Below are 27,933 nucleotides of genomic sequence, written 5' to 3'. Positions count from 1 at the left end.
TATCTGTCGTAGTCTGTTTTGTGTTGTTATAAAAGAATACCTGCGCCTGGGTAATTTATAATGTAACCAGGTTTATGTAGCTCACGGTTCTGCAGGCTAAGAAGTTCAAGGGCATGGCCCTGGCTTCTGGCAAGGGCTTTCATGCTGCCTCACAAGATAGCAGAGAAGGTCAACGGGGAAGGGGACACAGGCAAACAGGAAAACCTGAGGGTCCGTCCCGGCTTTATCACAACCCACTCTGCTGGGAACTAATCCATTCCCTGCAGTACCTGATACCATCTTGTCAGAGTGGGAACTCAGTCACTACCACAAGAACAGCACCAAGCCATTCCTGAAGGATTCGCCCCCCCACCCTGTGACCTGAACACCTCCCATTAGGCCCCACCTCCCAACACCATCATACTGGGAATCAAATTGCAACAGGAGTTTCGGCGGGGACAGATGAACAGTATCCACACCATAGCAATATCCTTGGACTGTTTGTGTGCTGTGTTGGTTTATCCAGTCTTTGATTTACTGCTTACAAATCTAAAGAATAGCTCTGAAATATAGTCTAGCACCGTTGTCACTGATACTTTCTCTTGGATTTATTTCTATAAAGTGTCGCCCATGTTTTTCAAATAATTTCTATGTTTTGAGTAAATACTAAGGCGTGCGATGGCCAGATCTAAAGAGTATGTTTAGTCGTGTACAAAACTGCCAAACTGTCTTCCAGAGTGCTGCACCATTTTGCATTCCCACCCGCGGAGAATGAGAATTCCTGTCGCTCGGCATTCTTGCCATCGTGTGGTAGTGTGAGTGCTCTGGATTTCGTCCATCGTAGTAAGTGTGTAGTGGTATCTCATTGTTCTCACGTGCACTTCCTGTTTCCGTATGATGTGGGTGCTCATGTGCCGTCTGTATGTAGTCTTTGGTGAGGTGTCTGTTAAGGTCTCTGGTGCATTTTCTTCCTTTTATCCTGTTTTGTTTTTGTTTTTTATAATATTTTAAATTTTTAGTTGCTACAACATAATTGTACATATATATGGGGTACGTAGTGATGTTTTAATAGATGCAATGTATGGTAAGGCCCATTTTTTAATCAGATCATTTATTTTCTTAGTGTTGAATTTTAAGTGTCTGTATATTTTGGATAACAGTCCTTGATCAAATGTATCTTTTGCAAGTATTTTCTCCCATTCTGTGGTTTATCTTCTCATTCTCTTAATATTTGAATATTTAAACACATTTATAAATTAATGGTAGATTATTTATAACAATGGTTAAACGGTTGTTAAGTAAATCACTACTGAGCATATACTGCTTCGAAGGGCCCAGGGATCCATTAGGCCTCCAGCTATAACCCAGCACAGCATTCTGAAATACCCAGTTCTCCCCAGAGTTTCAGGAGTCCCCAGGCCTTAACCACCTCATTGCCTCAAGAACTCTTAGAGCTCACCAGGCTCCATCTACCACAAGCCTTCGTCATATCACCCTGTTCCTGTTGCTTAGGAGCTTTCTCAGGATAGCATTTCAAGATTAGTACCCATCCTAGTTTTCTCAGTGCTCCTCGTGACCTTTGTCACATAGAAGGCATTTAATAAATGTGTGCTGAACTGAACTGAACCAGCAAGCACAAAAGAGATTTAAGAGACTGCCATCGTAATTGAAAAGGATTAAAAAGACACTGGGAAAGGCAGCATGTATTTGGGGGAATATGAGAAATTTCTAAATCACTGGACCCTCAGCCTGGAAAATTTAGGTTGGAGCCAAACTGCAAATGGTTTGAATGTCATCATGTATAGTTTACATATTTATATATACTTACCTTTCTCGTAGAAGGGTGAATTATCATTTTATAATAGCTAGAATGTTCTTAGAATTTATCTTCTTAATTCAGAAAACATCACATTGCGATCTGTCAGTAGCCCCCCCGCAGTAATTTCTTGTCCTCATTGGCCTTCAGTCTGGGCTCTTACTGCCGTTTTCTCTGATGCACTTGCACATGCACACCGTGACCACAGACATCTGAGAGAATGGAAATAATATGTTTAATGAGAGATTGTTATTGGAGACTGTAGCACTTGTTTTTACTCTATTCTTTCTATTGCTTTTTCTCTTTGTTTCTTTCAAAGTACATACAAATACATATTGATTATATCCTATGTAAGGGAATGTGTATTTAGAATAGGACTACTTTAAGTTTGAAATGCCTTTTTTCTTACAGAGGAGTGTGATTTAAGCATGTATATTCAGTCAGATCTTTTAGCTCTCACCTTGATAAAATTATCGGGCGTGAGAAGCAATCAAGTCTTCTTTTCTAGAAATACGTTTGAACGAGAAAAATAATGAACTTTATAAATTAAGAGAGGTTATGGTTTAATCTCTTTAAAATTTCCTAAAATCAGTCCAATCATGTACAAGCCATGAAGGATCCACATTTGTTGTTTGTACTCTTTGTACTAATTTCATAAGGCTGACTTTGTTCTATAAAATTATCAGGACAGGAGCCTCCAACATGTATCGACTCTTTGTTTAACTGAGGTGTTTTTTTGTTTTTGTTTTTGTTTTTGAGATGGAGTCTCGCTCTGTCACCCAAGCTGGAGTGCAGTGGCACGATCTCCGCTCGCTACAACTTCCGCCTCCTGGATTCAAGCGATTCTTGTGCCTCAGTCTCCCAAGTAGGTGGATTATAGGTGTGCGCCACCACGCTCAGCTAATTTTTGTATTTTCAGTGGAGATAGGGTTATGTCGCACTGGCCAGGCTTGTCTCCAACTCCTGACCACAAGTGATCCACCTGCCTCAGCCTCCCAAAGTGCTGGGATTACAAGCGTGAGCCACCATGCCTGGTCTCACTGAGGTTTTAAGAAATGATTTTGCCGGGCGCGGTGGCTCACGCCTGTAATCCCAGCACTTTGGGAGGCTGAGATGGGTGGATCACGAGGTCAGGAGTTCAAGACCAGCCTGGCCAAGATGCTTAAACCCCATCTCTACTAAAAATACAAAAATTAGCCTGGCGTGGTGGTGAGCGCCTGGAATCCCAGCTACTCGGCAGGCTGAGGCAAGAGGATTGCTTGAACCCGGGTGGCAGAGGTTGCAGTGAGCTGAGATTGTGCCATTGGACTCCAGCCTGGGCGACAGAGCGAGACACCGTCTCAAAGAAAACATTATTTTAGCCGGGCGCGGTGGCTCAACCCTGTAATCCCAGCACTTTGGGAGGCCGAGACGGGCGGATCACGAGGTCAGGAGATCGAGACCATCCTGGCTAACACGGTGAAACCCCGTCTCTATTAAGAAATACAAAAAACTAGCCGGGCGAGGTGGCGGGCGCCTGTAGTCCCAGCTACTCGGGAGGCTGAGGCCGGAGAATGGCGTGAACCCGGGAGGCGGAGCTTGCAGTGAGCTGAGATCCGGCCACTGCACTCCAGCCTGGGCGACAGAGCGAGACTCCATCTCAAAAAAAAAAAAAAAAAAAAGAAAACATTATTTTACACATGACACAGCTTATAATTGCCTTAAATAAAATATTCCAGACATACTTGCATATCCTAGAAATAACCTCAGCAAATCAGCCCATCAACTGCCAGTTCGTACAGGTCACCCGGCTCGTTAAGACTTTGACTCAGTGTACTTGAGCTTAGAGAAGAGCTAAATTAAGTCACAGGAACTTGGTCAAATTTTTGACAAATAATTTTTTTTTTTTTTTGAGGCGGAGTCTCACTCTGTCTCCCAGGCATTGCGGCTCACTGCAAGCTCCGCCTCCCTTGTTCCCGCCATTCTCCTTCCTCAGCCTCCCGAGTAGCTGGGACTACAGGCGCCACCACCGCGCCCGGCTAATTTTTTCTATTTTTAGGAGAGACGGGGTTTCACTGTGTTGGCCAGGATGGTCTCGATCTCTTGACCTCATGATCCACCTGCCTCGGCCTCCCGAAGTGCTGGGATTCCAGGTGTGAGCCACCGCGCCCGGCCTTTAACAGGATCTTTCACGGAAAAGTTCGTTTTGATGAAACCCAGTTTATCAGTTTTTCCTGCTAGAGATTGTGCTTTTGATTTGAAGTCTCGGAACTCTACCTAGCTCTAGATTTTCCCCTGCATTTTTCATAAAAGTTAAAACATTAAAAAATAAAAGTATGGTTTTGCATTTTACTTTTTTTTTTTTTTTTTTGAGATGGAGTCTCACTCTGTCACCCCGGCTGGAGTGCAGTGGCATGATCTCCGCTCACTGCAAGCTCCGCCTCCCAGGTTCACACCATCCTCCTGCCTCAGCCTCCGGAGTAGCTGGGACCACAGGCGCCCGCCACCGCGCCCGGCTAATTTTTTGTATTTTTAGTAGAGACGGGGTGTCACCGTGTTAGCCAACATGGTCTCGATCTCCTGACCTGGTGATCCACCCGCCTTGGCCTCCCAAAGTGCTGGGATTACAGGCGTGAGCCACCACACCCGGCCTACAAATAATTCTTTAACACTAAAGAGACAGGAGACCATCTTCAAATATTTTAAGGACAGTTATTAGATAGAGTGATTGAATTTCTTTTATAGAGCTTAAAGGAATAGAACTGAGGTTACAAAGAGACAGCTCTTTCAGTCTTAATAATTATGCAAGATAATAAAAAATATAAATAAAACTTAGAAACAAAGAGACAGCTTTCGGGGATCAGTTCTATAAGTAATTTCCTAAGAGGCTGTCAAAGCTGGTGGTGTAGGCTCCAGCTCATTCAATGTGTTTAAACATAGACTGGAGGGCCACTCGGCAGCCATGTGGTGTGGAACAAAAGCAAGCCATGATTTTCGTGAATGGATTTGATCTATAAGGTCTCTTGTTATTCTAAGAGTTTGTGATTCTGGTTTTGTTGGGTGTGATCTTGAAAGACTGATTTGTGATCTCTTTCTACTTCTTCACTGCTGTTCACTGCCCAGCCCATTGTAACATAGCTTCTGACTCCAGCCCTGAAACGACTCTCCAGTTTTTTCTTTTTTCTTTTTTTTATTGAGACAGAGTCTCGCTCTGTCGCCCAGGCTGGAGTGCAGTGGCGTGATCTCGGCTCACTGCAAGCGCCGCCTCCCGGGTTCATGCCATTCTCCTGCCTCAGCCTCCCGAGTAGCTGGGACTACAGGCGCCGCTACCATGCCCGACTAATTTTTTGTATTTTTAGTAGAGACGGGGTTTCACCGTCTTCGCCAGGATAGTCTCGATCTCCTGACCTTGTGATCTGCCCGCCTCAGTCTCCCAAAGTGCTGGGATTACAGGCGTGAGCCACCGTGCCTGGCCCAAAGTAGTAACTTTTGAAAAACTAAATCCAATAGAAATTTTGTATTCTTTATTTTGACCTGCCTGTGAACACTTTAACATGTTTAATCTCTTCTTATTTCTGGAAACTTTCTTTATCTTTGGCTTCCAAGGGACCACCTTCTTTTTGTTTTCTTTTTCCTCTAAGACCATTCCCCCTCAGTTCTTCATAGACTTCTTCCACCAGTGCTGTGTGCCCCGCCTCTTATCTTGGTGGTCTCATGTACTCCTGTGATTTCCGTTACTTTCAGTGCGGATCATTCCCACATAGTCTTTAATCGGGTCCTGATTGCAGGACTGTCAGTACAGCTGCCTACCAGATATCTCCCCAAATTCATAAGGTTGTTGTAAAGATTAAATTACTCAGTTAAGGCCAGGTGTGGTGGCTCATGCCTAGAATCCCAGCACTTTGGGAGGCCGAGGTGGGCCAATCACTTGAGGTCAGGAGTTCGAGACAAGTCTTGCCAACATGGTGAAACCCCGTGTCTACTAAAATTGGAAAAACTAACTGGGCATGGTGGCAGGCGCCTGTAACCCCAGCTACTCAGGAGGCTGGGGCAGGAATCATTTGAACCCGGGAGGCAGATGTTTCAATGAGCCGAGATTGTGCCATTGCATTCCAGCCTGGGCGACAAGAGTGAAACTTCATCTCAAAAAAAAAAAAAAAAAAAAATTACTTGAAGGTGCCTAGTAGAATATCTGGCTCTGTAGTAATCATGCTGGCAATGCTAATTATAGTGAGCTTTTACCCAGTTCATTCATACCCTTGAAGAATCATTTATTTATCCTTTTTTTGGGGTCAGGGGGCAGTGGAGCCTTGCTCTGTCATCGAGGCTGGAGTGCAGAAGCGCAGTATCGGCTCACTGCAACCTCCGTGTCGTAGGTTCAATTGATTCTCCTGCCTCGGCCTCCTGAGTAGCTGAGACTACAAGAGTGCGCCTGGCTAGTTTCTGTGTTTTGTAGAGATGGGGTGTCATCAAGTTGGCCATGCTGGTCTTGAACAACTGACCTCAGGTGGTCACCCACCTCGGCCTCCCAAAATCCTGGGATTACAGCAGCCCGCCCACTGATTTATCCTTAAATCACCACTTCCCAGACTGTTTTCTTGTGTACTAGTATCCCTCAAGGTGTTAAGTGATGTTCTACCCAGAAAAAAGAGAAGGTGGGGATCAATTAAGTTTGGAAAATACTTTATAGGTAGGGTTGGAACTTTTTCACGAGCCAGACTGTAAACTTACTGGGTTTTGTGGGCCATTTGGTCTCTGTCACACTACTCAAATCTCTTGTAGCACCAAAGCAGCCATAGAAAATATGTAGGAAAATGAGCAAGGTTTTGTTCCACTAAAATTTTATTTGTGGCCACTAAAATTTGAATTTCCTATACTTTTCACAAAATGTAATTATTATATGTTATATGTTATATTATTTGGGGTTACAAAAGTATTATTATTTTCTTTTTCTCAACCATTTAAAAATGGAAAAGCCATTCTTTGCTCATGGGCCATGGGCCAGCTTTGGCCATGGGTGGGCAGTAGCTTGCTGATTCCCGCTTTAAAATATAGCCCCCTATTAAAAATAGGCAACCGACACCATAGAAAGCTTCTCTAAGTTCTGCGGCAGTGCTGTTATGACCAGTGTTCCTCAAACGTATTTGACCGTGGAAATCTTTTGTCGTGCTTGTTTGTTACTGTCTCTTGCTGTACTTCCATGGAAGGTACTTTTGAGAAATACTGACCTAGAGAATAGCTATGTGTGCGAGAGGTGAAGGTTGGCCTGTGGAGCAGACTATAAAAAACAAGCGAAAGCATCTTGTCTTGATTCCTCTTGCTCTGATCGTCAGCGCTGACTGGTCACAGACAGAATGGTATTTTGGGAAATTGAATTCACTCTTATGAGGTAGGCACCAGTGAACCACTAAAGCCGAGTCAAAGATGGGCTGAATTGAGGGTGGACATGATGAAGTTAGTTCCATCAACCAGCTTCAGAAATGGGAAAAATGGCTTTAACGTAAGGTAGAATTGAAGTGCTGTAAGTGAGATAAAATATTCGGTCCAGGCTGGGTACGGTGGCTTACACCTGTAATCCTAGGACTTTGGGAGGCCAAAGTGGGTGGATTGCTTGAGCTCAGAAGTTCAAGACCAGCCTGGGCAACATGATGAAACCCCGTCTCTACAAAATATACAAAAAAAATTAGCCAGGCCTGGTGGCACATGCCTGTGGTCCCAGCTACTTGCAGGGCTGAGGTGGGAGGATCACTTGAGCCAAGGAGGTCAAGGCTGCAGTGAGCTGAGATCACACCACTGTACTCCTGGCTGGGTGACAAAGTGAGACTTTGTCTAAAAAAAAAAAAAAGGTGTGTGTGTGTATATAATATATATTTATATTTATATTCTGTTGAGAGGAAGAAGAGATCCAGAGGTCATATGCAAAATACAAACAGTAATAGGTATCGATTTCTATAGTTTTGAAATCTTTACTGCTATTGTTTTAAAATATGCAAAAGTAAAAGAAAAACTTTTAAAAATTGAATTATATATAATAAAATTCTAAAACTTGCTTTGAAATAATATTTTCAGTTGCTGGGGTTTTTTGTTGGGTTTTTTTTTTTTTTTTTTTTTTTGTATCTTTGAGAAGTAGGATGTGTGACTCAGTAGGCGGTAAAGGTTATTGCTTTACTATTTTAAGCATATTTTTCCCTAATAAAAATAATGCCATAGCTAGGGAGAGAACCTTCAAATTAAAAACAAGATCACTTTCATTTTAAAAGTCTGCACTTCACATCTTTTTATGCCTACTTTAACTGTATGCCCCTTATTAAAAGGAAAAATTGGTGTAGCAAGCGTTGTTTTTAGATTGTGTCTGGCATATGGCAAGCAGCTAGAACCTATAGGAGGGTGCAGAAAAGACGGGATCATCCCAGCTGATGGTAAGTTATCTACCTGATACAAGCGTCGTCATTTGCCCATTCCCACAGAATTTACATACCAGGTGTCTCTTTCCAAACCTGTGTAGGAGAAAAGGTACTCTTACAGTTTTTGCTAACAAATTGATAGCTGATGAATAATAAAATTGTTGAATCATTAATGCAAGAAGGTAATAAGTTACCAGGTTCGTTTTCATCCATTCGGCCAACAAATGTTTTTGGTGACCTCCAAGATCTCAGTAGCCCCAGTGTCTTCAGTTCTCTCTCAGCATCCCAGTATGCAGTCATACATATCCCTGACAGCTTTCATAGGCTTCCTATACAGCTATAGGAGTATATCTCGGATACTTACTCATTGGAGCAGTTCCTACTTTTTTTTTAAGTGTACCACAAATCCCAAAATTAGATATTCTATATAACGTTGGCTATTTTATGAGATCAAGACACAGTTGGATCTTGATTTTGCTAGAGGTGGAGAACTGAGTGCCCTGACACTGCTGAGGTGGAGAACTGAGTGCCCTGACACTGCTGAGGTGGAGTACTGAGTGCCCTGACACTGCTGAGGTGGAGAACTGAGTGCCCTGACACTGCTGAGGTGGAGTACTGAATGCCCTGACACTGCTGACATTCTCCTAGCAAATGTCATAGCAAACAAACTTGGAATGCAGCACAGGCTAAAGAAAGGCAAGCAAGCCCCCTCAGTAGCACAGTGTGGACAGCTGGTATGGACATGTTATCCATCTAAAACTGGGAAAGGTTAAATAAACAGTGGGACAGCGACAAAGTGCAGAGAGTAATTGCTGACAGCATTCAATAATTCTTAAAACAGACGTCTAAGTAAGTAGAAGCATTCTGGAGTTTGGGTTCTGAGAGACAATGTAAGAAGACTTTATTTTCTTTTGGAGACAGACTTCCTAAGGAAAGAAGACAAGATAGATGGTGGAATCCAAAAGTAGACGTATATAACAACAGGTGTACCTTAGTTTGAAGGGACTACGTCTTCGTATGGGAAGGTTGTATTCTGAAATTTTCTGTTCATGTTACATACACTATCAAACATGAAGTATAAAGGATGTACTATTGTAAAATAATAAAGACAAAATGAGAGAAAAGGCCAATATAAATATTTTTATCAGACCATCTCCAGATGTTACTGTGAACCTACTTCGCTTCATCTCTTGAGGCTCAAGCTCAGCTTCCCCTCCTCCAACTTCATCCCCAGATCTCTAGCACAGATCAGTGGATTTAAGACATAATTCAGTAGAGATTTTGACAGGATTTAAGTAAATCCCTAACAGAAACTCCCTTGGCTTGCCAGCTATTTTTAAAGGCAGATATGTAGCAAGCAGAAGATCCTAAATTCACCTATCTGTCTTGTGATAGCCCTTGCCAGGAAAATAGGAGGAGATTTGCACAAGAATGTATTATAGGATGTTCTTATGGTACATGCCTGTAGTCCCAGCTTCTTGGGAGGATGGCTTGAGCCCAGCAGTTTGAGGCTATAGTGAGCTGTGATCATGCCTGTGAGAAAACATTGTACCCCAACCTGGACAACAGCAAGGCCTTGTCTGTTCAAAAAAACTGTTTCGTTGTTTTTTTTTTTTTTTCAAATAATATGTTAGATAGAACCAACCCATAGAAGTCATCTCTGCCTAATATTTCTAAGTCCAATAATGATCAACATTATGAGTGCCTGCAATATCATCAGAGTTTAAGAGTTGAAAGTTACTTTGATCATTTTCACTATGGAATTGAAAGATTCTTTTTATATACTTATCGAATTAGGAAAGTACATACAAATGCTAAAAATCCAGTCTTGGCAAGGATGTAGGGAATCAGAGGTATCTAATACCTTAATGTTGGTCTTTTAAATTAGCTCATCTTCCTCTAAAACAGTGGATCTCAAGTACAGATGTCCATTCCAGAAACTCAGTAGGTCTGGAGTAGAGCACGGACTGCCATTTTGAATAATTTCTTTCATGTTTTGAGAACCACTATTGTAAAGCAAATCTGACGCTATGTAATGAGCTGTACAACTCTCCACAGCCATCGACCTATCTGTGAGCCTTTCTTGGGTTCTGCAGGGGAAAGCTACTTCCCGCTCATAGATATTTCCCGGTATAGGCACTCTGGATTGATTTTCATAGGCTAAATCGTTTAGAATTTCTATATCCATTTTCACTTTAACCGTTATAGTTTGGCATGACGTAAATCTTCTTACATCAACAAAGATAGCGTTTGCTTCGTTTTTTCATTCTGGTGTGGAGTAATTTTCTGGAAGAAAATGTCACTGATAGGTCTTTGCTCTGCTCCCTTGAAGTCAGGAATCCAAAATTGTCATTAGTACTGTATTGGAGTCCTCAAAACTTTGACCAAAGTGGGGAAAGAGAAACGTTAACAGCTTTAGGGGAAAGTAGGTTCAGTCGAGGCTTTCTCCCTGAGCGTCAGTAATTGTAGCATGGTGAGGGGTTGAATAAGCAATCATTTTAGGTCAAATAAAACACATTTTCTTTACAAGTTCTGTCAAAATAGGTAGACATTAGGTAGAATCCAGGAATCACTTCTACACTCAACAGAAATAGAGACAACTCACTAGGACGATGACTGTCGGGAACAGTCTAAGATGGTCTTAGTTCATTTTGTGCTGCAATAATAGAGTACCACAGACTGAGTAATTTATAATGAACAGAAATTTTGCCTTATGGTTCTGGAAGCTGGAAAGTCCAAAAGCAAGAAGCTGACACCTGACAAGGGTCTTTTTGCTGTGTCATCCCATAGCGGAAGGGCAAAGAGAGAGTAAGAGAAAGGCAGAGGCAGGCAAAAGGAGGCCATACTCCTCCTTTTACAGAGACCCCGCTTCCTTGTTAACAGACCGACCCCCACGATAACGGCATTAATCCATTCATGAAGGCATGGCAGTCACGGCCTAACATACCCTAAGGGTGCTACCCATTAATACTGTTACAAAGGCAGTTAAATTTCAACATGAGTTTGGGAGGGAATAGTCAAACCTTGGCCCACTCTCACTGAATTGATGCTGTTTTCCTTTCTGTTATAATGTTTCACCATAAATTGTAGTTCCCTACATACTATATTGAAAGAACTGTTGGTCTCTGTATATTTGTGTATCACAAAAGAGTTACGTCATCTTTAGAGTCTTCTAACATGGAGAATATATAGATACATTTTATATACAATTTGATAGTTGACTAATTCTATAGATGTAGGCTTTTTTTTAAAGAAAGATACTATGTGCCATTATTTTGCAAATTAATGTAAATCTTAAAAAATGTTAGTGGTTCTTATTCTAAACAGTAAATACCAAATGAGCAGACATAGTCCTGACAAAGGTATTCCTTTCTCCTCTGGCATCTTCTTTTTTTGTTTAAGAAGGCATTCTGAGGCATGTTGTAATTCCTTAATTTCTCTTATAATTTTTTTATTTCGGTTATATTGTCTGTTTTACTGTTGACAGACATTAAGTATAATTCAAAAGTAAAGAAGCTTAGAATATAAACAAGGATCTGGATGTCATACTCAGCAGAAGGGACTCTCTAGTCATGAAGAAAATGAAGCTTGGCTGTGAAGTAGAAGAATATTTCTATCAAAAAATAAGAATGTTGGAACGAACTTAGGATCCAATAGAGTCTCACAAGAGTCATATAGGTGATTTTACACTTACTTCATTGGAGCTGTCATGGCTCAAATATATTTGTGATCCTTTTCTTGGAAATTGCTTTCAGAGCCAGTTTGCAGGATGCTCCTGAAAATAAATATGTATTTACACCTCATTGTGATCTGTAAAACATATCACTCTGATTCATTGTCCACAAGACTTGGTGTCAAAATTAAAATTCAGTTTAATAAATAGGATATTTGTCATAATTCCAAATATTTAAATAATGCAATAAAACTTTGAAGCCAGCTTAAAGAGAAATTTGGCAGCATCACTAGAATAAGCTTTTGTGTAACTTTCCAAAATTAATTACCCGAAGAACATATCTTTCATTTCAAATATAAGTACAAGTATATTTTATAAAGGAAGCAGCTAGATAATTTTGCTAAAGTAACATTTAAGGAAATACAGGGCTGGGTACAGTGGCTCACACCTGTAATTCCAGCACATTGGGAGGCCGAAGTGAGAGGGTCACTTGAGCCACGGACAGCAGCCTGGGCCACACGGCAAAACCCCCTCTCTAATATAGATAGATAGATGATAGATAGATAGATATATAGATAGATAGATAGATAGATAGATAGATAGATAGATAGATAGATAGAAAGAATGAATTAGCTGGGTATGGTGGTGCCAGCTACTTGGTATGGAGTCCCAGCTACTTGGAATGCTGAGGTGGGAGAATCACCAGAGTCTGGGAAATCTAGGCTGCAGTTGTCTGCGATCTCACCACTGCACTCCAGCCTGGGCAATGGGAGTGAGACTCTGTCTCAAAAAAAGAAAAAAGGTGGGCATAGAAGATGAATGGAAGATACTCAAAGATAGACCCACTAAATTGACAAGATGCTATTTCAGTCTCTGGCCTAAAAAAATAATGGCCTGTTTTTATTAAACTAGTAAACAATTTGTAGAAATGCATGATTTGATTAAATGAGTTTTGGAGGCCACCTTCATAAGGGAAGCTAGAACTGTACTTAAATACCAGGAGTCCTGCTGCCTCCTTAATCTTGACACTAAAACTAAGACCTCTATCTAAAACCTTAGCCTAAATTCCCATTCTCCCGTCATGAACATGGAATGAAAATCCGTCATGAGTTGGTTTTCACGAAAGTGCCTCCAGGAAAGCAAAGCTCCGGAACGCTGGGCCACAGAGTACCACATTTGTAAGACCATGATTATTCATTAAAAACGGAGGGCGTAGTTTTTGGAAGGCCTTTGCTTAGTATGGGATGAAACTAGCAGCTCGACTCTGTATGCAGTATGGGGGAAAGAGTGGAAAGAATGTCCAGAGTTCCCTGGGACCTTCTTTAAAGCCATGGGGCTGAACTTTATTTAAAATATTCATGGAAAAGCACCTGGACTCCAATGCTACTTAAAGTCATTCTGTGTTTCCATGCAGTTCCTTATTTGCTTTTAGACCTTTTATCTTCAAGTTGTTTTATTTTGTTGCTAGTATTTCTTCAGGTGTCATGATCTTACAGCCCTGTAGAAGATAAGACACCCTATTGGGTGCATGTGAATTTTAACCAAATATTGGAATTCCTATAAATACGTCATTTCTTGAACAGATTTTCAGTATCACTATAAATGATGTGTAACATTAAGTGACCAAAAACAAGTCATTCACAGAGATTCTGCATCATATTCAGTCAGACAGCACTGAAGCTGTGGTTGTATATTTTTAACTAGACTTAAGAAAAAAGGACATCAGGACCCCAGCAAAGTTGGCAGCATTCCCCAGGTCTTACGAGTTCTTCTGCCCTAGACCTTTTCTCATCTGCTTTGTCCATCTGATCTTGGCACTTGCCAGCTCTGCCTTCTTAGTCCAGCAGTGGCTAGATAAGAACCAGTGATCTTTAGAAGTCTCTCTCTCTCTCTCTCTCTCTCTCTCTCTCTCTGTCTGTCTGGAGAATACAGTAAAGAGTTGGAAAAGAAGACTCGAGGAAAAAATATTCATAGGGTAATTGGTATCTTCCACATTATTTAAATTTGGAAACATAAACGTACTTTGTGCTTGAATCATACTAGGTGAAATAAGCCAGATACAAAAGGCCAAATGCTGTGTGATCCTACTTGTATGAGGTACCTGGAGTAGTCAGGTTCAAACACACGGAAAGTAGAATGGTGGCTGCCAAGGGCTGGAGGGGGCAGAGGAGGGGTGTTAGCATTTCACAGGCAGAGAGCTTCTTTTTGGAAAACGAAAAATCTTTGGATATGGATGGTGGTGACAGTTGCACAACAATGTCAGTGTACTTAATGCCACAGAAATACATGCTTTAAAATGGTTTAAAATGGTTAATTTTATGTTATCTATATTTGATCATAGGTTAAAAAAAAAGTGCTTATACTCATCATGTTTGCTATATGAGAACATTCCTCATTCAGAAGATTTTATGGTTTTTAAACTAACGTGTCTGAGAAATAGTATAAATACAGTGAAGTGCAAACATTTGAGACGTACGTTTTGGGAGCTTGTCAAGCCGCAGTCGTTTCCAGGAGCTTCTCTCTGTCCCTTTCTACTCACTCTCCATTTCCCACTGCAGCCCCTGGCAACGGCTGATCTGCCTCCTACTGTAGATTAGAATACAATTCATTTTTATATTTTTTAAACAAATTTGGAATATATAAACTTGTTTTTTTAACAAGGGGAGATACAAATGTCGAGTTTTTGCCCATCTGAGAAGCAGGTAGAGGCTTCAAAGCCTCAAGAGCACAGTACAACTGAGTCTTCTCAACTTGCCATACTCTTGTATGAATATGCTCATTTTTCAGAAGAGGTGAAGGAAAAAACTGAAGGCAAGTTTTCCACCCACAATTTTGTTCAGTCAGTGTCATTTACTAAGCTATCATCACCAGCAGTTTCTGCCTTTAGGATGTTAATTGTGATCCTTTTCAAGAACTTGTGAAAAATGGAAGTCAGTCCATATTGGGATAACTTCTCTACCCTTCCCTTGTGAGCGTATTTCTTTCCTTTTTTTTTTTTTTTTCTTTTTTCTGGAGACAGGGTCTTGCTCTGTCACCTAGACTGGAATGCAGTGTGGTACGATCACGGTTCACTGCAGCCTCGACCTGCTGGGCTCAAAGGATGCTCCCACCTCAGCCCCCCGGGTAGCTGGGACTGTAGGCATGCACCACCAGGCCCAGCTAGTTTTTTTTTAATTTTTTTGCAGAGGTGAGGTTCCACTATGTTGCACAGGCTGGTCTCGAACTCCTGGGCTCAGATGATCCACCTGCCTCAGCTTCCCAAATTGTTGCCATTACAGGTGTGAGCCACCGAGCCCAATCACGAGTGTATTTCTCACTGTGTAGGTCAGTTCCTTTCCCTTGTTTTAGGAGATGGAGAAACATGAGATGAGCAGCAAATGAGAAACTTGGACATGGTGCTTCGCACAGGACTTGCCATCGTGCTGCAGGAAGGCTGTGCTAGGCGGGACCCCAGCGTGCACTGTTGGAACAGTGCCCTAAAATAGCCTATATTTGGTGACCTTTGAAAGTTTCTTTGTAGCATTTAATCATAAATGTGATAGTTATTTTAGTTATTTTGTGTTGCCTATTCATTGACTAGCATAGCAGTCTTTCACTTAGAGTCCTAACTGCAATTCTTCAATCCAGGAGTCAGACAGCAGCATTTTATTCTTCATTCTTTAGGAATTGTTTTTGTAATATAAGATTTTTACTTCTGGCCGGGCGCGGTGGCTCAAGCCTGTAATCCCAGCACTTTGGGAGGCCGAGACGGGCGGATCACAAGGTCAGGAGATCAAGACCATCCTGGCTAACACGGTGAAACCCCATCTCTACTAAAAAAATACAAAATACTAGCCGGGTGAGGTGGCGGGCGCCTGTAGTCCCAGCTACTCGGGAGGCTGAGGCAGGAGAATGGCGTGAACCCGGGAGGCGGAGCTTGCAGTGAGCTGAGATCGCACCACTGCACTCCAGCCTGGGCGACAGAGCGAGACTCCATCTCAAAAAAAAAAAAAAAAAAAAGATTTTTACTTCTAACACATCTCTAGTAGTAGCATCTTGGCCTTTCTTCTTGCAGAACCTTGTAATCTCTCCTCATTACCTTCAGCTCAGTCTTTCTAAGACCTTGCTTTACTTCTCTAAAACTTTTGGCATTTCTGTATTACGCACAAAATCAAATCATTTCTCATTCAGCATTTTTGTGTACCCTCTGCCTGTCGGTTCTGGTCAGAACCCTCAAGGATTTCACATTCTGTGTTTATTCCTTAGGCCACCATTCCAGACCATCCCTACTCTGATTTAGAGCTACCTCTTCAGCTTCTCTGCCATTTCCTGTCCCTGTAGACACTCCCTAATCCAGTTCTACGATGTGTCCTCACATGTGACTGGTGCTTTCACACTTGCCACTCTGTCTTTCTTATTGCTCTGTCAAAATAGGGCCCGTCTCAGTTCCCACGTCCTTAGCCTGAGGTGACTCCGCTCTGCTGAACTACTTCAGCATTTACTGCCCAGGCAATATATTTGGCACTTACCATTTATTGTTTCATCTCATTAGTTTTATTAAAATCTTAGAGTTGAAAATGACAGTCTCACCACTGAAAACAAAATTACTTGCAAAGTATCTCTGATAATCTCTTTAAACAGGTAGTCATGGAAAGATCTATAATTTTTTGGCTTTCCAATTCTACTTATTAACAAATATTAATACACTAGTGTTCCTTTTATAAACCAAAGTCTCTGTCTTTCATGACTTCCCCCACTTTGGTGACAGTTGTGCCCTGTGGACAAACACAGATTCAATGTTCTGTTTTTGCAAAACCTACCTTAAAAATTTTGGTAGCAGTGATTGTGCTATGTTAGTAAATCTTTTTAGATTGACATACCCTTATATAATCCCACTATGTCATCTTCCTTTGATACCTTCTACTTTTGTACCCTCTTAAATTATGGCGTATAGAATTGAACCTAGTGAACTAGGTGTCAGCTGTTCAGTTGGAGAAAACACAAGTCTTTCTTTCTTTAAATGAACTGTAGATTGCCCAAAGCTCATGTTTTCTTTCTAGTTGTAGTTTCTTTTATGTTTATCTTCCTTATGCGCTCTGCTCACTTGCCTGGATGCTACTGGCCTGGGGGGAAAAAATGCCTTAAAAGTACGGTGAAATACAGCTTCAGAATAGGTGAAAACACTGAACAGCTGGGCAACCACCACAACAGATAGAAATGAAGTCAGAATCAGAGCAGCTATTGGTTCAAGACACATTTATTATGAGCCCACTCTGTGCTGGGAACTATTCTTAGCATTTGGGACACATTAGAGAATAAAACAGACGAAGATCCTGTCTTTGTGCAGTTTGTATTCCAGCCATTCCTAAGCACAGGCTTTGGGCAAACGGTGAAGACTAGCAGATATGATCAGTGTGTCGAGTAACTGCAGCCCTCAATAAAATAAAACAAGAAAGCTGAAGCAGTTTCGGCTAATGCAATGTAGAACGTTAACAATATTTGAAAGCTTTTAGTTTTCATAAGGTTGATGTAAGGATTAAATTACTCAGTTAAGGCCGGGCACGGTGGCTCAAGCCTGTAATCCCAGCACTTCGGGAGGCCGAGGCGGGCGGATCACGAGGTCAGGAGATCGCGACCATCCTGGCGAACACGGTGAAACCCCGTCTCTACTACAAATACAAAAAAATTAGCCGGGCGTGGTGGCAGGTGCCTGTAGTCCTGGCTTCTTGGGAGGGTGAGGCAGGAGAATGGTGTGAAGCCGGGAGGCGGAGCTTGCAGTGAGCTGAGATCGCGCCACTGCACTCCAGCCTGGGTGACAGAGCAAGACTTCATCTCCAAAAAAAAAGTAAAAATAGCAGCATTATGATAATACCTAAAAGATAGACACAACCGAAGTGTCCATGATGGATGAATGGATAAAGAAAATGTGGTATGTGCATGCAATGGAATATTGTTCAGGCTTGAGAAAGGAGATTCTGCCACATGCTACATGGATGAACCTTGAAAACGTCATTTGTTAAGTCAAATGAGCCAGTCACAAAAAGACAAATACTGTTTGATTTCACTTACGGGAGGTACCTAGAGAAGTCAAATTCATAGAGATAGAAAGTAAGTGGTGACTGCCAGAGGCTGGGGGAGGTGGAAAAGAGGAGTTATTGTTTATGGGTGTAGTTTCACCTTTGTAAGATGAAAAGAGCTCTGGAGATTGGTTGCACAACAATCTGAATGTACTTTACTGAACGGTTCATGTATAAATGGTTATGGTAAATTTTATGTGTGTTTTACCACAACTAAAAAAAATCTGAAAGATAAAAAATTAATGAGCTAATAAACCGAAAGACCAATAAACCAGAAACGTTAAACAGTTTTAAGAGGTAAATCTAAACATACTATAATCAGAGAAACAGACCCTACCCATGTAGAAGAATCAAAAAACATTTACAGAGCAAATGCCTGTTAATATCATCCAAACTGTGTAAGTGCTGAAAGAAGATGCTGAATGGAGAGAAATTAGCAGTTAAGTGAGAAGCCAGATTTTGAAGGAGAGAAAGCTACAGGCATTTCAGGCAGAGGACGTAACATAAACCTAAGTGAAAACACATAGCAGCTCCATGACAGAGTCCTTGGAAGACAATAGGGAAGAAATGGGTTAAAAAATTGTAGGTGATCCTGAATATTAGGCCACAATATTTGCTATGGCAAGAGACCTAATGACGGTGACCTTGGAAAAGTAGGACAGTATAGAATGATGGAGAAATCAGAGAAGAGGCTTTAAGAATAATGCAGGCCCAAGATAAAAGGGTGGGAGTGACCTGCACATACAAAACAGTGGGTACATTAAAAACTATTAGACAAGAAGAGCCAGCAAAACTTGGATATTAGCCAGTGAGAGCAAAGAAGAAATCAAATGATTTAAATGTGGTCAGCCTGTGGATCCAGGAATATGATGGCTCTATTAACATTAGAAGGGTAATTTGTTATGGTGGAAGGAAAAGTTAATTTCGTGTTGACATTTTACATTAAAGAGATATTTCTGGGCACCTAAATCAAGATGACTTACAGAGGACATAAGATGTACAGGGACCAAAGATGGCGAGAGCAGGCATTTCAGTGAGGTCCACCCACAGAGGCTGTCCCATGGACTATGGTTTTCAGAGTTTATTTAAGTAGTGTGTCTACCGTAGCCTCTGAAACCTCTGCAAGGGAAGCTGAAGAATCTAGTCCTTAGAGGATATCTTCAGGAGAAGAGATAGAAGAGTAGAAGAGATATATTGGTAGTTTACTACTCACTCTTGATAGTTAATTGGTTAAATAACAAGGAAGGCAGCAGAATCAAAGGTTTATTTAGTCCATCAGCACGAGAATCTAGATTTCAGATTTATCTTGAAATTAGAGTAAATTAAACTATTCCTACATGTCTGTGACATTAAAATGTCCAGAGCTACTTATCTTGTTCTTGTTTTCATCTGGTATTTCTCCAGATGTTTTCAGTATTATAGAATGTATAGAACATGATTACGCAATCATTCAATTTGGCATACTTGGTTGGAGGAGGAGCGAATAATAAACCTTGGTAACATCCCTTCATTCATACTCCTCTTTTTTGTCTTGCATTTCTGTTAAACGCACACACATACTTAGGACTCGTTCAGATTTTTAACCACCATATTCCAATGCTAATTATGGTCTCTTATTTACTGGCAATGGAAGGCTAATGTGGTGGTGGTCTCAAGGATTCAGGAATATTATTCAAAAGCATTTTGAGCTCCATTTGCCTTTGATGTTTGCCTCCAGTTTCTGACATTTGCCCAGAGGGGGGAAGGGGATAGAGGAGGTGGTCCTACTATTTCCTGAAGCCCAGATGCCGCAGCAGAGTCCGTTTAGAGACATCTTGATTCTATTAGAATTTGCAGGTCAAAGGGCAGACTCAACTGGCCTGGTAGTTTCAAGCACCAGGCATAGAGTGAATAGACTACTGTAATGACTTAAAGTTGGATTTCTGCTGCTACCTACTCATTACGCTTGTCATGTGCACGTTGATCATGCAGCGGGTGGGGGGATTACTAATCGCTTTGAAAGGTTTCATGTCCACATTTTCCTTTTTTTTTTTTTTTTTTAAACTGTGGAAAAGAAGGGAACAGAACAAGGAGAGTAATTTGACGAGAAGAGCATTGCAGTTCTTATTTTGCCCTGGGCTTGTGGCATACAGCTATTGCCGTTCACATTTTATGTGCTTGGATTACTCCCTCAGGACTCGTGGGAATGAAGTCAGAATGTGCTACAGTAGCAAGTCTGCTCTCTCTGTGGATGGTCTTCAGTTGGTGAAGCTCTTAAAGTCAGTGATTAATTCCTCTGAGGTTCCATTTCTTTAAACTATTTATATCAGTATTAGAATAGGTGATCTCAAACCACTGACTCAGATTAAAAGAAATTATAAAAAGGAATGATTTCTGGTAATTTTTATTTTCTTTATAGTTTTCTGTTTCTTTCAGTTTTTCTTCAGTGACTGTGTACTGCTTTTATCAGAAAATACTTTTTGTCAAAGAAGCAATTATATGGAATAGACAGCTATTAAAATAAGATTCTTTTTCAAATTGCTTGTTTTTTTCGTTGTGAATTCCATTCCCTCTGAAAAGCAGAGTATTTTTAACATTTTTGAGTTTAGACACTCTCAAGTGTGCCTTGTAAAACTTAATCAGGTAAGTTCAACTATACCATGTCGTCATTTCTAAGGGATGTATTTGAGGAACAACAATTTTTCTTATTTCCTAAAAGTCTTTGCTGTTACTGTTTACTAGCTTTCACATTCTTGCCTATCCTCCACATTTTTTCCAAGAGGTGGTTCTCCCTCATAGTATCCACTTCAAATTTACCAGAATTGTAACCAAGCGAACAAGACTGTCTTTGTCCCTTTTGGAAAATAAAAGAAAAACCTAAAAGCTGGTATACCTATCAAAGATAGACATTACTCAGAATTCACATGATTATGTGTACAATATATAATCAAAACATTTTATTCTGTTGACTATGAATTGCCCTTCTTAGGCACCCATACATGTAGCAATCAATGTCGGGAGCGTACGTTTTAAATGGAAAGGACAAAGCCATGATAGTCTGTTAGGGAAGTTTGGGAGGATGAGAGCTGTGGTCATAGGAGAGAAAGTTTGATTCTGTATAGTCCGGAGCATGTTATCACTGCTCAGGAAAGAAACAGCATCAGTGAAATAAAATCTCTATTTGAATTGCATAAAAAATCCTTCCAATTGTGTGTCTTATTACAAAGACATTATTCCAGTGGCTCAGACTCCAATGTCACATTCCTTAAAACTTTGAAATTAGAAATCTAAATTGTCATCTGTTATTTCATATTGTGATTTGCAAACGTGGCATTTTACCCCAGAGATTAACTGTACCACACTAGCTGTCCAGGCACACCATTTATGAAAGAGTTTGGAATTCAGTCACGAAGCTTCAACAATATGGAATCATTTTTACCATGTCATATTACAATATTTTCCTTAAGCATAAAATAGGCCTCAAGTCCGATCACCTTTGTCTTTTGCATTCAGCAAAGGTGCTGGTATTTCAATCTAATTAGATAGAGTAATTTATCTGTCATTCATCTGCTGCTGCTATTTCAATCTAATTAGATAATTTATCTGTCATTCATCTTCTGCTGCTTGCCTGCTACTGAATGTGTGGTTCTGACTATTGGTGCACAGAAATGTAGCGCCCTTACTGGGAAAGCACGCTGCTGCTTCCAGCTTGGTCAGTCTTCGAGCTTCCCAAAAGGGAACAGATGACCGCAATCAACAGGAAACTGCATCGTTAGACCATCTTGAACCCTTTCACCTTTAAGCTCATTTCGCCACTTAACATATTTTTTTCAAGTGGTCCGTGGATATATTTAGACTGTCATTATCCCTTTAGTGTTGAATGGATCCTCGTGGTGTAAGTTGCCTGCTGTTTCTTAGAATTACGTAGTGTGGGGACAGTGCGACGAGGACCTTCTCTCCTCTTCCAGCAGCAAAACCAGTGAAACGGATCTTTATTTCCATGATGTAAACCGAGCATACATCTTCCACTTGTTAGTTTTGCTTTCAGAGTTGAGTATACCTACGCATCCAGAATAAAGAATAGCCATTAGAATATTCAGTAGACAGATAGTCTTCCGGTTTGTGGCTAAACTAAAACTCTTCCATATGACTGCTATTGAAGCTCAATTATCTTAACAAAAGACAGAAGCAAGGTTAAACTTGGGCAATGCATTCTCAGATTCAGCATTTCCTCAGGTCAAAAGCTCAGGCCACTTACATAGTTCCTATAAATCAAACATGTCTTCTTTCATAAAAGATGAGCCGCTGACAAATGCATTTTGGATTATGAAACTAATTGTTCACCAACTTCGTTATGATTATTTTGTAAATTTCTTACATCAGCCTCCCCTCTAAATCCACCTTTTTTTTCTTTGGACACAAACCATAAAGTAATTATTAGCTAAACCACAAGGAATCTGTAAAGTTTAAATTACTGTTTCAAAGTGTGCAGATCATTGCCAGTAAAGCTACAACTGCAAACTTATTTGCATTGATGAGATAAAAACAACGATTGATGTTCATAATGCACCAGGAATAGATGGCTGTGTCTCCATATCCACTTTATTAAAGTTTGCGGTTCGTTGTACACGGTATGCATGAAAATGTTTTCAGTGTCAGTAATGCCTCAAGTGGTCTGGAAGCTACAGTATAATTATCAAAGGAATAAATTAAATGGATAAAGTATGTAAGTGACAGGATTATTTTTACAGAAAGTAACTTTGTTTACTTTTCAAGTTCAACTGCAACTATAGGAACTCTTTTTAAAATATAAAATGAAATACTAAGTTCTTACTAATACAGTTTTTTTTTTTAAAGGTTGACAATTTTTATTTATTTAGTTTTTTGAGATAGGGTCTCAGTTTGTCCACCCATGCTGGAGTATAATGGTGCCATCTCAGCTCACTGCAACCCCACCTCCCAGGCTCAAGAGATCCTCCTGCCTTAGTCTCCCGAGTAGTGAGTAGTGAGTAGCTGGGACCATAGGCGTGTGCCACCGCACCCAGCTAATTTTTGTGGGGTTTTGCCATGTCGCTTAGGCTGGTCTCAAACTCCTGGCCTCAAGTGATCCACCCGCCTCGGCCTCCCAAAGTGCTGGGATTACAGGCACAAGCCACCACGCCTGGTCTAAATATTTTTTAAACTTTATTTTATCGTAGTAAGAAGACTTAACGTGGGATCTGCCCTCTTAATCACTTAAGTGTACAGTGTAGTATTGTTAATTACAGGGAGAACGCCATACAGCAGATCTCTAGAACTTACTCATCTTACGTAGCTTAGGTTTTATGCCCACTGATTAGCAACTCCCCGTTTCCCCCTCTCTCTCTTGCAACCACCGTTCTCTCCGTTTGCGTGAGTTTGACTATTTTAGATACCTCATGTAAATGGAATCATGCAGTATTTGTCCTTCTGTGACTGGCTTATTTCACTTAGCCTAATATAGGGGAACTTATTAAGATAGCAATATAACAACATGATACAGACATGTAGAGTCAGATTAGCCTGAATGGGATTCCTGGCTGTACCATTGACTCCAAGTGTGAACTTGGGCAAGCTGTGTAAACTCTGAAACTTGGTTTTATTACCCTTAAAATGGGGGTAATGATAATAGTAACTTCAAAGAAGTGTTAGAAGGGGTAAATCACACTGTTGGCATTTTCTTTCTTTTGCAGGCAAGAAGCTCTTCTGGCTGCCATTAGTGAAAAGGATGCCAATATCGCCCTCTTGGAGCTTTCGTCCTCTAAGAAAAAGACCCAGGAGGAAGTGGCTGCACTGAAGCGGGAGAAGGATCGTCTGGTACAGCAGCTTAAGCAGCAGGTATTATTAAATGCCAGGAGGAGGGTCAGTGGGGCCAGCCTTCATACCGTCTCTCCACGGGTCTCTGCCAGCTTGTACTTTCAGGTCTCTTGTTTCCTATTAGACATCTGATCCTTGGAGCTAGTTAGTTTCCATCATTAGAGACTTTGTACCTCCACAAATCTGTGTCTAGGAAATGCAGAGCATTCTTGGAAAGAGGGCTGTTTTGGACAATGTCACAGGTCTTCTGTGAGAATGTTTTTTAACTTTGTACAACGGATTGTAGAAATTAGTGAAATTAGCCCATTTGACATGAAAAGGCTTTTTTTTTTTTTTAAACATCCAGCAAGATTTCTATGACAGCAGCCTCTAAGGATATTTTCATGAAAAGATTTTCAGTTATTCAGGATTCGGTAAGCTCTGAAGATAAGAACAAAGGTTGGCCCTTTTCTTTTCCAGCCTAAATGCTCTCAAAATTTAATGCTTTAGTATTCATGTAATGCCTTTTGTTTGTGAAAATAAAAGCTAACATTTTCCCCTTTGATGATAGTTGCAAGGAGTGTGAATGTACCTAATACACAAAACCATCAACTTAAAAATCGTTAAAATGATAACGTTGTATATTAGACATATTTTTCCACAATTAAAAAAATGGGGAAAAACGTTTCCCTTTGAAGATAAGGAGAGTGCTGGATGTTTACATCGGAGCCCTGCTTGAGCTTCAGCGCTCCTCACTGAGTGCTCCTGGCTGTGCGCAGCACCCGCGTCCCCGCCTCCGTGACTTCCCCTGCATTCCCAGTCACGTTGTCTGTACGTTTTGGCTGACCAGGTGTGCTCTTCTCCCTCAAGTCGTGAGACCAAGAAAGAGCTTTTCAAGTAAAGAAAGTTCTTTTTTTCTATTTTTGGAGGTCAGTCATCAACTGATGGTATTTTGGTATAATGTTTACATTAACAAGAATCAGTATTTAAACAACGAAGTTATTTTCTCTGTGGATCAAATTAAAACTGCTTAGAAATAGACTTTATATGTATTTATGTTGCACACTTTGCTGAGAAAATACCAAAAGATGTCTTTTTTCGGCAGGATGGATAGTTGACCTGCAAAAAGTAACCCATTGCTCATTCACAAGTGAAAGAAAACTTTTCCAGGGACCTAAAATACCTTTTAGCAAGAAGAGGACATCATCTAATATTTTGACTACCTGTTATGTAAAATAGGAAGAATGTGCTTATTATTAAAGACATCCATCCAGTAGTTGAAAACTGAAATTTGGCTCATCAAGGCTGATCATAGCAAATTGGAGGATATTATTGAAGAAGGGAGTTCACTGCTATCTGAGTTTATATATTTAGCAATATCAGTTATCTTAAGTAGTTAGGCTTGAATACATAGGCCTATGATTTAAGCGGTTCATGATCCCTTCACTTAAGACACCAAATAGAATTGAGTATCTAGCAGACCAGAATGCCGTACCTCATTCACAGTGGTTTTTGATTACTGGCCTCTGAAGACCATATGTTTTCGTTATGTGAAAATTAAGGAAATTGGCCGAGCACAGTGGATCACGAGGTCAGGAGATCGAGGCCATCTGGCCAACATGGTAAAAGCCCATCTCCACTAAAAATACAAAAATTAGCTGGATGTGGTGGCGGGCGTCTGTAGTCCCAGCTACTTGGGAGGCTGAGGCGGGAGAATCACTCAAGTCCAGGAGGTGGGGGTTGCAGTGAGCCGAGATCACGCCACAGCACTCTAGCCTGGCGACAGAATGAGACACCGTCTCAAAAAAAAAGAAAAAAGAAAAAGAAAATTACAGAAATTAATTAATCTATAAGCTTATAACCTTAGAAGGAAGTAGCTAAGAAATTCTCAGTGTCTTTATATCAAACCATATGCCTTGAATTTTCTGTAGTGATGTGTCCTGTATACAGAGAAAAATATTAACAGTTCTCAGGAGTCCTTCCTACAGCCATCTCCTGCCTCCCTTTTACATTCCTGCCCTTTCAGAATGTATCTGGATGCTGTGAGCAAGAAGGAAGGAGTCTTGCCAAAGGCATTTGATTCTTTAATTCCTCCAGGAGTGTGTACTAACTTTTGGACAAGGGAGAGGCCTTTTGGAAAGAGGATATGGCATCAATGCTGTTTTAATTTAAAGCTTCTAGTCCTTGAATTGCTGGAATGTGCCTCAATCTAAAGGCTATTTCCTAACAGGGAAGCTGTCAGCATTGACCAGACTTTCCAGCAAATGGAGCTGCCGCTGCCTGATAGGCTCTCGGCGTTCACATGTGGTTCCTGTCGTCAGAAAGAGGGGAAGCAATGAGGGCCGCTGCCTGATAGGCTCTCGGCGTTCACATGTGGTTCCTGTCGTCAGAAAGAGGGGAAGCAATGAGGGATATATAGATTTGGGGTTCACCTTCCAATATGGTCCCAATTTACTTATCCCCTCTAACCACACCCCCACCCCTCCCAGGGTAACTTGTCTCCTTGACTCATTCATGGCAAAGCAGCACTTGGAGAGGCTGCATCAGAGGAAGGGGCCAGGGCCAGTGAAAAAAATAAAAACGAAAGGCTGTCTAACAAGCTCCAGATGTTCTGTGGTGGGTGCCAACCCGTGTGTTCAGACCTTAAGTCATGAAGAAGCCCTGCTGTGATTGTCAGGTCCCCGCACGAGATTTCGTGTAAACTCAGATAGAACCCTGGAAAGCACTAATACAATCTGTTTAGTCACAGCAGCTGTCACCAGATGGCCTTTCTCTCAGCATTATTTTCTTCTTTTCACCTCCAGAATTTTACAGCCTCCATATTGTACTGGTTGCTAGTGTGAAATCTGGTTTTGCCGCTGTGTGCTCTACACAGATGTGTCATAGGCAGGCTGGGCTTTTCAGGACAGGCTGGGGTTGTTTTTTTTTTTTTTTCTTCCTGTTTTTAAGAGTCGACTATAACCGTATAAAAGTAAAGGCTACAAACTTAAACTGATTTGGTTTGAATCTAGATAATCTCATTTACAACTATAATTTTGTAATCCTCTACATTAGAATTAATTGTCATATAATATATTCTTTGATTCCAGTATTTTGTAGGCATGGGGGATACAAAGGCACAGTACTCGTCTTAAAGGAACTCACAGGCTAATGCATCAAACACTGGTTGTTCTAGACACTTGGCAGACATTCTGTATTAGTCCACTTTCATATTGCTTTAAAGTACTACCTGAGACAGGGTAATTTAAAGACGAGGTTTAATTGACTCACAGATCCACATGGCTGGGGAGCCCTCAGGAAACGTACAATCATGGTGGCAGGTGAAGGGGTAGCAAGGCACATCTTACGTGGTGGCAGGAGAGAGGGAGCAATCAAGCGAGGAACTGCCACACACTTTTAAACCATCAGATCTCGTGAGAACTCACTATCTTGACAACAGCAAAGGGGAAATCTGCCCGCGTGATCCAGTCAATCCAGTCACCTCCCACCAGGCCCCTCCCCTGACACTTGGGGATTACAGTTCGAGGTGAGGTTTGGGTGGGGACACAGAGCCAAATCGTATCACATTCTGTGGAAGGTAGTCCTGGCCTTGCCAGCTTTTTCTGCTGACAGCTTTAGCAGCTCATCCAAACATTATGTAACTTATTTACCCATTCACTTCAGATTTACCTCACAGAGTTGGCGTGAAATTAAATAAGATAGCAAACCTAAAGTGCCTAGAATCCCCACTTCCATTCTCTATCACTGATAGCCCTGTTCATGGTGAGAACTGTGCCGTGGGTGACACACAGTGCATTGAGGGAGGGGTAGTCTCAGGAAGCATGGCTCTCATGCTTTTTTTTTTTTTTTTTGAGACGGAGTTTCGCTCTTTTGCCCAGGCTGGAGTGCAGTGGCACGATCTCGGCTTACTGCAACCTCAGCCTCCTGAGTAGCTGGGATTACGAGTGCCCGCCTCCATGCCCGGCTAATTTTTTGTAACTTTAATAGGGACAGGGTTTCACCATCTTGACCAGGCTGATCCTGAACTCCTGATCTCGTGATCCACCCGCCTCTGCCTCCCAAAGTGCTGGGATTACAGGCGTGAGCCACCGCCCCCAGCCTGGCTCTAATTCTTGGTTATTTCTAACCACTTCATTTAAATGTGCAGACTCACATAATGATCAGAATTACACAACTAGCACATGGTGTTCCACTCCTCTGAGGAAGAACGTATTTCTCAGGGCAGTTAGGAAA

At 41.2% G+C, this 27,933-nt stretch overlaps 1 protein-coding gene across 6 annotated transcripts in view; it reads left to right on the top strand.

Annotated features, from left to right (window-relative positions):
* Nucleotides 1-27,933, top strand: part of ERC1 (ELKS/RAB6-interacting/CAST family member 1) — a 502,036-nt gene that overhangs the window by 333,342 nt on the left and 140,761 nt on the right. For all 6 annotated transcript variants that reach the window (XM_025401992.1, XM_025401990.1, XM_025401993.1 and 3 more), the window contains one exon: nt 23,598-23,742. In XM_025401992.1, coding sequence (XP_025257777.1) covers nt 23,598-23,742 — 145 coding nt within the window. The remainder of the gene's footprint in view (nt 1-23,597; nt 23,743-27,933) is intronic.

The sequence above is a fragment of the Theropithecus gelada genome, chromosome 11 (genome assembly GCF_003255815.1).
Source record: "Theropithecus gelada isolate Dixy chromosome 11, Tgel_1.0, whole genome shotgun sequence".
Taxonomy (NCBI): domain Eukaryota; kingdom Metazoa; phylum Chordata; class Mammalia; order Primates; family Cercopithecidae; genus Theropithecus; species Theropithecus gelada.
The sequence above is the reverse complement of the archived record's forward strand: the minus strand, read 5'-3'. Positions and strand labels throughout refer to the sequence as shown.